Genomic DNA, 10,619 nt, shown 5'->3' with positions numbered 1-10,619 from the left:
AGCCTAGAGAGTCCACCTAGAAGGTAACCAAACTTGCCAACCAAGAGAACCAAGAGCACCAATTACAAGGCAATGGAATCCCAAGAAGTATCCAAAAATCAAGGCCATGATAGTGCACAAGCCAAGGGGAGCTGGTAGCACATGTATGTGCACACAATGCCTAAGAGGCCCACATGTATACCATCATGAAGTGTGGAGAGGAACACCCTCCCTCTCTCTTAGGGCCTTTACACTATATAAATGTCCCCCCGCCCAACCTCGAGGGTACTCTTGTCCATCCCTGAGCCCTCACGGTGAAATACACATTAAATGGTGTTTTTTTAAAAAAAGGGGCTTAGCATAAATGTCGGTGTGCTCATTCTAGATTTTGTGTGGGGGATGTTGCCAAGTGCACAAACGGTATACCAAAATCTATATTGAACAATGAAAATGTGCTCGCCTACATTGAAGAATGGTTAATGATATATTGGACATTTGTTCACATTTTTTCTTAGTGATGGGAGAACACTTTTTGCACTAGTGTTGGCTCTTGAAAATTCTCAAGCCCACAAAAATATTGTAAACCATATTGGTTTACAAAAAATTAGTGTCTCGTGGTATACTAATGATTAATGTGTACCTACACTCTATTGGTTAATAATATGGTCCCAAATAAGAATAGAGCCTTATGCATAGCACTCATCTAAACTAACCATCGGGCTATCCCCCAATCACTGCCAAGCCTTGAAAACAATACAATTCCAAGACCACAAGGACATTATAAACCATGGTTTATAGAAAAGTAGTGACTTGTGGTATACTAATGATTAATGTGCATGACCTACACACTATTAGTCTAATTATATGGCCCCAAATAGGAATTAAGCCTCACAGAAAGCAATCATCTACACTAACCATTACGCTATCCCCCAATCGCCCAAGCCTTGAAAACAATATAGATTTGGTCTTGCAACATTTGCACATGTGGGCTCGGTGCTACTAGCCAACAGCCTTTGGCCATATAGACTATTCAAATTAGGTTTTCCTACTAGGACCTAGACAAAAGTTCTTTCTTCAAAACACCCGATAAATTATACTACACATAACTTGCATCCAAATATTTTTATAACATACTTATCATAACTTGACCATATTCAAGTTGATTTGCGTATAAACATGACCATATTCTGATGAGTTCTGAGCAAGTTATTGTCATTCCACTCAATTTGAGTATAAACATGACCATATTCCGATGAGTTTTGCGCAAGTTATGGCTATTTTAAGTTTTGGGCCTGGGGGATTGACAAGTCAGTACCACCATTATGGGTGCCCTGTCGAGTTTGTGGAGGCCCCTAGGCCCAAAACCTAAATTGGCCATAACTTGCTGAAAACTCATCCTGAATATGGTCATGTTTATACTAAAATCAAATGAAACATGTCCAATGACCTTATAAGCTCGCCATAAAAGATCATCAAAAAATAAAACCCTTATTTAATCATGAGGGGCTACACTCGATAGAGGGGGTAATTTTTCTTATTTAATCATGAAGAGCTACACTCGATAGAGGGGGCAATATTTTTTTAAATAAGGGGGGAGATGCTACTAAGATTTTGTAGGAAATTTCTTGGTAAAAGAATTGGGAGAATAAATCACCACAACCACCAAGCCTAGAGAGTCCACCTAGAAGGTAACCAAACTTGCCAACCAAGAGAACCAAGAGCACCAATTACAAGGCAATGGAATCCCAAGAAGTATCCAAAAATCAAGGCCATGATAGTGCACAAGCCAAGGGGAGCTGGTAGCACATGTATGTGCACACAATGCCTAAGAGGCCCACATGTATACCATCATGAAGTGTGGAGAGGAACACCCTCCCTCTCTCTTAGGGCCTTTACACTATATAAATGTCCCCCCGCCCAACCTCGAGGGTACTCTTGTCCATCCCTGAGCCCTCACGGTGAAATACACATTAAATGGTGTTTTTTTTAAAAAAGGGGCTTAGCATAAATGTCGGTGTGCTCATTCTAGATTTTGTGTGGGGGATGTTGCCAAGTGCACAAACGGTATACCAAAATCTATATTGAACAATGAAAATGTGCTCGCCTACATTGAAGAATGGTTAATGATATATTGGACATTTGTTCACATTTTTTCTTAGTGATGGGAGAACACTTTTTGCACTAGTGTTGGCTCTTGAAAATTCTCAAGCCCACAAAAATATTGTAAACCATATTGGTTTACAAAAAATTAGTGTCTCGTGGTATACTAATGATTAATGTGTACCTACACTCTATTGGTTAATAATATGGTCCCAAATAAGAATAGAGCCTTATGCATAGCACTCATCTAAACTAACCATTGGGCTATCCCCCAATCACTGCCAAGCCTTGAAAACAATACAATTCCAAGCCCACAAGGATATTATTACAGAAAAGTAGTGACTTGTGGTATACTAATGATTAATGTGCGCGACCTACACACTTATATGGCCCCAAATAGGAATTAAGCCTCACATAAAGCAATCATCTACACTAACCATTATGCTATCCCCCAATCGCCCAAGCCTTGAAAACAATATAGATTTGGTCTTGCGACATTTACACATGCGGGCTCGATGCTACTAGCCAATAGCCTTTGGCCATATAGACTATTCAAATTAGGTTTCCCTACTAGGACCTAGACAAAAGTTCTTTCTTTAAAACACCCGATAAATTATACTACACATAACTTGCATCCAAATATTTTTATAACATACTTTCATACTTATCATAACTTGACCATATTCAAGTTGATTTGCGTATAAACATGACCATATTCTGATGAGTTTTGAGCAAGTTTTTGCCATCCCACTCAATTTGAGTATAAACATGACCATATTCTGATGAGTTTTGAGCAAGTTATGGCTATTTTAAGTTTTGGGCTTGGGGGCTTGACAAGTCAGTGTACCACCATAATGGGTGCCTTGTCAGGTTTGTGGAGGCCCCTAGGCCCAAAACCTAAATTGGCCATACTTGATGAAAACTCATCCTGAATATGGTCATGTTTATACTAAAATCAAATGAAACATGTCCAATGACCTTATAAGCTCACCATAAAAGATCATCAAAAAATAAAACTCTTATTTAATCATGAGGGGCTACACTCGATAGAGGGGGTAATTTTTCTTATTTAATCATGAAGAGCTACAGTCGATAGAGGGGGCAATATTTTTTTAAATAAGGGGGGAGATGCTACTAAGATTTTGTGGGAAATTTCTTGGTAAAAGAATTGGGAGAATAAATCACCACAACCACCAAGCCTAGAGAGTCCACCTAGAAGGTAACCAAACTTGCCAACTAAGAGAACCAAGAGCACCAATTACAAGGCAATGGAATCCCAAGAAGCATCCAAAAATAAGGGCCATGATAGTGCACAAGCCAAGGGGAGCTGGTAGCACATGTATGTGTACAGAATGTCTAAGAGGCCCACATGTCTACCATCATGAAGTATGGAGAGGAACACCCTCCCTCTCTCTTAGGAGTTGAAGGTAGAATGTTTTCCAGTTTTTTATGTGTAGTGGTTTTGGGAGTTGTGTCGAAAGTATGTGTGATAATAAAGGACATGGGAACCTTAAGCTAACAGGGGCATTTTCCATGTTGGGAGAAAAAGGGAAAAATGTGGGTCTCTTGTGAAGTATAGAAACTTAAACGCACACACCATATGATGAATATCATAGCTAGAAGAATGATTTTTTGACCCTGTCTTTTGGGGATTACCATGGGACTTTGAAGGAACATATGAAATGTTTATTTAACTAAAAATTTACACAGATCAAGCTATAAAATTAGAGATTAGGAAGGGTCCAATCATGCTACACTGAGATAATTATTGAAGCTATATCTTTTGACTTATCTTGCATGTTGAGAGGAGATTTCTTTTAAGAGTGATTAAGCACATAAGAAGTATGATTCTAGGAGCTTAAATTGAACAAGGTTTAAGCCTTGCATGTTGAGAGGAGATTTCTTTTAAGAGTGATTAAGCACATAAGTATGATTCTAGGAGCTTAAATTGAACAAGGTTTAAGCCTTCATAAGGATTAGTGAAGGATCATTCAAACTTTACTTGCATGTAAATGAAAGAGGGAATTTAGAGGACATATTTATAGTTCTAGGAAACATTATGAGTATCCGTTCTTGGGATATTTAAAGGATTGATAAGGGGATGCATTTATGAATTCAAGGGACTTGTAAATGCTATAAAAACTTCATAATAACTAGAATTAAGTATTGGAATTAAAGTGAACCTTGTGAACCTAGTCAAGTGGGATCAAGAAAGCTTAGAATGTAATATCAAGTCCTTAAAGTTATATGCTTGGTGAAGTTATATTATGGAAGTGGATTTAAAGACCCAGAGCAAGGCAAGCCCTAAGTAAAAGAGGGGGACTAAAGAGTATCCGAACATGATGAGTTGCCCTAGTGACATGATGTGTGGGATGAAATTCCATACATATGAACAAGAGTGTGCACCACTCCAAATCCATGATAATGAGGAAAATCAAAGTCCATCTTTACTCATGAGAGGAGATTACCCTAAAAGATAACGTAAGCTAAACCAAGAAGAGCTTGAAGGTTAGGGAATAGAGTTCTTATATTTGGAAGGAAAAGGACAAGAAGAATTCAAAGCTAGAATGAACTAGCCACTATGCATATGGAAGGAAATTGGCTTGGTTTGACAAAATTCATTGCGTTATTGGACTAGAGACGTACATGTCCTTTGATTATTTTGATATTTTTTAATGGGGTTTTCTTAGTATGATATAAACTTATATGAAGCATTGTAATTGCATCTAAAAATCTCTATGCGGTCAGCTTGCATATTGTTAATCCACTATGGTGGTTAATTCTACTATGGTAGAACACATGCTTCTATGGAAGCCCACTTTGCAGAGTGAGATAGGTTACCATTATGATGGGAGACCTAGGTGAGAACTGCAGGACTCACTGGTCCTAAGTGTACTAACACACACTTAAGATCTACAACTTCTTAGCTCTCCATTGCATGGAGTTTTTGGTTGTCTGGAGCTCAAGGGTGGTCGAGCGAATTTAGCTCTTGTAGAGAATGAACTTGTCTTCTATAAAAAACCATGTGATAATGGATGCATTTAAGAATGAGAAGTATGTCTTGTGTATGATTTGAATCATTTCACTTTTATGGTTTAAAGTTGTTGTTTTATATCACGATGATGCTATATGATGTTGCTAGATGATGACGGCATGTTTTATTTTGATCTTTATGTGGAGATTGCACATGGTCTTGTGTATGAAGAGGCTTCAAATTTATTGAAACCTTTTCTTATTTAGTTTTTCTTTATTTCTTCTCTAACTAAGGTTAGATGCAGTTTCCATAAACAAGTAAATTGGAGCCTCACAACACCAAGAATCATGGTATATATCTCATGGTTTCTTAGCCAAATAGATCCTCATATGCCTTGACTTTGTCACAAAAAAGATTATAAGCAAGTAGTTGAACAGGTTCCATAACAAAATGGGATCACTCATAAGATGAATGAATTATTACAAGAAATGGTAAACAAGTTATGTATCTTAAATCCTTCTAAAAAATGAAAAAAGTGGATTAATAGGTACAAAGGAGGATAAGTGGAAAGAACAAATGCTAGAAGAAGTTTCATAGGGATCTTCCATACCCACTAGAGCTCGCACTTCTCCTCAATAATATATCACTTAGGTGGCTAGAAGATACTCTTAGGCAATCAAGGGATAATGGTAAAGGATTCAATGAGAGAGAGATGGAGTTTGCCAAAGGATGCAATTGGCATGTAAGCAAGTACATGTCCCATTTGAAGAAATGTTTTGTTGTTCTTGGCATATTAATAATAGCTTTTCTTAACATATTAATGATAGTAAAATTGCTATAGTATCGTTAAATTTAAGCATTATGGCCGCATGGTCATCACTTTCATGTGGAGCATATAGATAAGAGAAGCAAAACTTTTGATTATGGAGTAATGGCTAGTTCAAGTGATACAAATCTTCTTATTCTCGATTATTGTGAAACTATACAAGATATCATAAACGTAGGATTTAGGTAATTTGAATGTTCATTCTTGATGTGCAATGGTTGTTCCACGGGAACACTCACGGGAACACAGATTATGGAAGGAGGCCGGAAGCAATTAATGCGAGAGAGCGGGATTGTAGCCATGGGAACATAAAGACGCACATAATTTTTTTATATTTTTGTGCCGAAGTGCAATGTAAATTGTTTTAGGCCAATGTGGGTTCTAAAGAGTTCTAAGTGTATTAAGCAAGGCTCACTTATGGGGTTGTCCACCCATGTGTGAAAGAGGCCTAGGGTTAGGGTTAGTGACATCTCTATAAAAGAGATGTTAGCTAAAGAAAGAGTACATTTTTGGCCATTCTCATAAGCTATTGAGTGAAGCTCTTGAGCTCTCAAGCTATGGCAACTCTCTAACTCTCTCTCTATTGTACTCTAATGAGCATCAAGCTCCAATGAGTATAGCTCCACTTCTTTCTCTTAATCTCTTTTAGCATCATTGAAGTAGATTAATCTAAGATTAGTTGAATGCTTCTTTCTTTCTCTTGTGTATGCTGCATGCTTGTAGTGTGTGTGTGTAGTCTCCATTGATGCAAGCTCTTGCCCACTTCATTGGCAATGAGTTATTCATGGATAGACTCTCTCTATGAGCTTGCGGGTTTGTGAATGTTACATTCTATGCTTGCTTAAGCTTGTGGATTAGTAGATGCACGGTTATGGGTTTGCTGGCATTAGGGAAAGCTAAGATTTAATCAATATTTGAATGGGATTAAGAGATTGTCATGCATTGCTTGTTCTCTTGATTAGTATAGTGGATTTAAGGGATTGAGAGATTGATTGAGGTGTTGGATGGTTGAATCGTCAAGTGGGGGTTCGTGTATGTGAGCTCTCCCTCATGGGATAAGCCTTCATACTCTAAAGGGATTTTTTTTCTAACACTACATACAATTGGATTAAGCTTGCTTGAATTTTTTAAATAAGGATTACACAAAAAATGATGGTTCTTTGGTGTATTGTTTTGCCTCTGATAAGGCTCAATTTTTGGTGGATTCATATTTGTGCTAACAATGGTGCTTCATTGGTGCTTGCCTTTTTCAAAACTTAGTTATCACCCATAAAAGTACCACTATAGTTGCATCGTACTATAGTGTAGTGAACCTTTAATTGATATTTTCTTAATCCATTTTATTTTGATTGATTATCTCCATCTAGTACAAAAATGAAAAATGTCTTGGAAGCAGTATTCTTTGACATCAACTAAGACACTTAATGCCTTCACATAAACACATTATAAGGGCCCTCTTATACATATGTAGGATGCTTACAATCATAAGTATGCATATACTCGGGTGTTGACACCATAAGATTAATGCTTGGTTTTTGATGGGCACTGCCTTGCTCGTTAGAAATCATAATTTTTGGGAGAAAAACGATAGTGTATTTTGTGATGTGCATATCATGATTTTTGGGAAAAAAAGATAGTGTATTTTGTGATGTGCATATGAAATTTAATTTGTCTACTAAAAACCATTGAGAAATTATAGGTAAAACATCTAACAAAAATCAAGCCTAATCATAAGTAAACTATAATGCCTTCACATAAAACAAGTAAAGACTCGATGCATACTTACGATATTAGATAATCACAAGTATGTATACTTAAAATCAAGCCTAATTATAAGTAGGCTATAATGCCTTCACATAAAACATGTAAAGACTCGATGCATACTTTGGATGTTAGATAATCACAAAGTATACATACATGCATACTTTGGATGCTGATCATAAATATACTATAAAACATGCAATATTTGACAACTAAAACAAGAACCAAAAGTTTTTCAATCAATGGATCACTTTTCAACTCATGACAGAAAACATCAGAAAATGTCAATATCCAAAAATATCAGTGTCCTTCCCATGATGCAACTCCCACCATGGGATGTTTATGCATGAGCTGGTGTGCACGATATGGGTTTATGCAGAACTAGAGGGCATGAAGTGAGGATCATGGACAACCAGGGCCATGTGCCGGCCCTCCGAGGACTACCGTGGTGCCCATAGCAGCATGAGTGGTAGTTTGTATATTGTAGCAGTCAGGGTCAGAAGTGACGAGCACGACATCACTTGCCCTTGCATCTGTGAGTATATTTGGTGAAGTCATCACCTGCAGGGAGTGGGCATAAGTAGCTGCAACATCCACACCCTCGCTAGGAAAGTTTCCATTGCCCATCTCAGTAGTAGTATGTACTCCTCCAACTTTCGAGTTGATCACCGATCCTCCAATACTAGCTGTGTCTGCATATTGTGCTAGATTTGTAAATAATTCTGATGGCCAATATCCCACATCAATTGTGCCATATGCTAGCCACCAATTATGAGTTACAAGATCCTACAAGCAACGTCAGCATAGGCATATATCACAATGAGTTATTAGTCAATGAGCTCAACATATCCAAATGTGTACTGTACATAAAAAAATGCATTATGGCTCAACATTTATCTCAAGGAGAATCCAATTTGATTGATTTATCAATAACCTCACCTGCCAAATACGAAAAGAGACATCAACTAGATGGCCTTTATCGGTAGAAGTAGGGAATATGGTTGCACCTATGGCAATTTGAAATGCCACATGGACGAAGCCTGGGCAGGTGAGATCAAAACATCCTGTGTCTACATAGAAGTCCTTCTGCATGCATGCGAAGTGAAACGAAACATGAGAAGGAAGCAATTCTTGTACATGAGGATTTTGAATCACTTGATCCCATCAAAGATTTATAACCCACCGTCTAGTAGGTGGAAAGGCGGGTGTAGTTATCGCCATAGAGTTCAGGGTTCACCTAACATGGAGAAGTGTTAGAATAATGTCTTATAAGGACTGTTCCACAGCTTATTAGTACAGTAATTTTTAGATTTGATGTTAGATGTTTAGGGGATAAGAAATCACATTAGATGTTAATTAGGGACCCCCTGAAGGTCTCAATATGTATGCAAAGGTTTGAGGCTAGTGAGCTTACCGACCATCCAGTTTCGACCGTGTTGAGGGTGTTGTCTAAGGCGGATCCAGCAGTCAGCCACACGTCGACCGCGCTCATCTCAGAAGCTATATTCTCAACGTGAGGATTCCATATGCTGAGTGATGCGGAGGCTCCAAATATGGGTTGGCCGTGGGAATACACGGCCTTGGCAAACTGCAAATACATGTACTTCCTTTAAAAAAATTATGGGCTTAAGCTGGACTCAATCATTATCCTAATCGACTTGAAATTAATCAAGCACGAGATTTGATTATTTAACTGACCTCGATGTTTCCTGTAAAATCTCGTGAGAAGCGCTTCTGTTTACAATGCACGACTCTACGGGACTTGAGAATATACAGCAAAGAAGGTCTTCGTATTGCCACGGTTCCAATTGGACAGGTGCCATTGAGATGCCAAAGCTGCGCACCCGCGATCAAAACTGGCGGATAATTATCCATCTCAGGATTGCGTTTAATTCCATCGGGAGTAGAGCTCGGGAATTCCTGTTAGTATGTGCAGCAATCTCTGTTAACCTAATAATATGTGGATTGCGTTTAATTGCATCGGGAGAAAAGCTCGGGAATTCCTGTTAGTGTATGCAATAATCTCTGTTAACCTAATAATACGTCGATATACTAAATCTTAAGGAGCTTTTAACAGTACGCATGATTGAATCTAAGGTGCTTAGCTAGCTAAAAAGAGAGAGAATAATTGACCTGGATAGTATGGTTTCTTAACAACGGGTGATCTAACGCAGGCTGCTTCTCCCGCAACACGCAATCAATGATGTCTCCATCGGGACTCTGTAGGGTTCACAAGACAACATAACATGCATCGACGTTTATATGATCAATAAACGCACCGAATCAAAGTAATTGATGATTTGATCTATATTAATTACTGCATTGACCTAATTAATGAGATAATTTCGTCCACCTGGATGCTCCGAACCGATGGTTTGATAAGCTCGCGGAGTTGCAGATGCGCTTTGGCGACATCCTCCCTGGTGTACCCACTTAGCGAGTCTCTTACTTGATCGGCTGTAAGACTTCTTCCTCGCACAACATGCACGAAGAAACTAGACAATACTAAAATGCTCAAGAGGACGTCGCTGGCCGATAGATGTCTGTCATTGCGCCCTCGCAAAGTCATCATCACCACCGTCATATTATTGTGCAGTGTCTATAATATAAACCTTGCCTTATTCTCATCACCACCGTCATACTATTGTCCAGAAACCTTGTAAAGATTCGGACTGCGCGTAGTCGGTACTACTAACTATCGGCATCCATTGGGAGAAATCTTAGGGCCTTTACACTATGGAAATGTTTTCCCCGCCCCCCCGCAAAAAAAAGACCTCGAGGGTACTGAGTCTCCCTTGTCCATCCCTGAGCCCTACGGTGAAATACACATTAAATGGTGTTTTTTTTTTTGAAGGGGCTTAGCATAAATTTCGGTGTGCTCATTCTAGATTTTGTGGGGTGTAAGGCATGGTGGGGGAAAATTTTTGCACTAGTGTTGGCTCTTGAAAATTTTCAAGCCCACAAAAATATTGTAAACCA

At 38.5% G+C, this 10,619-nt stretch overlaps 1 protein-coding gene across 1 annotated transcript; it reads right to left on the bottom strand.

Moving 5' to 3' along the window:
* Nucleotides 1-8,042: 8,042 nt before the first annotated feature.
* LOC147637759 (protein neprosin-like) lies at nucleotides 8,043-10,224 on the bottom strand. The gene is made up of 6 exons (XM_086799040.1): nucleotides 9,994-10,224; nucleotides 9,774-9,860; nucleotides 9,339-9,560; nucleotides 9,055-9,228; nucleotides 8,580-8,726; nucleotides 8,043-8,426 (listed from the first exon to the last, which is right to left on the bottom strand). Exons 1-6 carry the CDS (start codon nucleotides 10,222-10,224, stop codon nucleotides 8,043-8,045), a joined length of 1,245 nt encoding a protein of 414 aa, XP_086655166.1.
* Nucleotides 10,225-10,619: the final 395 nt, after the last annotated feature.

The sequence above is a fragment of the Cibotium barometz genome, chromosome 6, assembly GCF_041138505.1.
Source record: "Cibotium barometz isolate CiBa-2024 chromosome 6, ASM4113850v1, whole genome shotgun sequence".
Taxonomy (NCBI): Eukaryota; Viridiplantae; Streptophyta; class Polypodiopsida; order Cyatheales; family Cibotiaceae; genus Cibotium; species Cibotium barometz.
The sequence above is the reverse complement of the archived record's forward strand: the minus strand, read 5'-3'. Positions and strand labels throughout refer to the sequence as shown.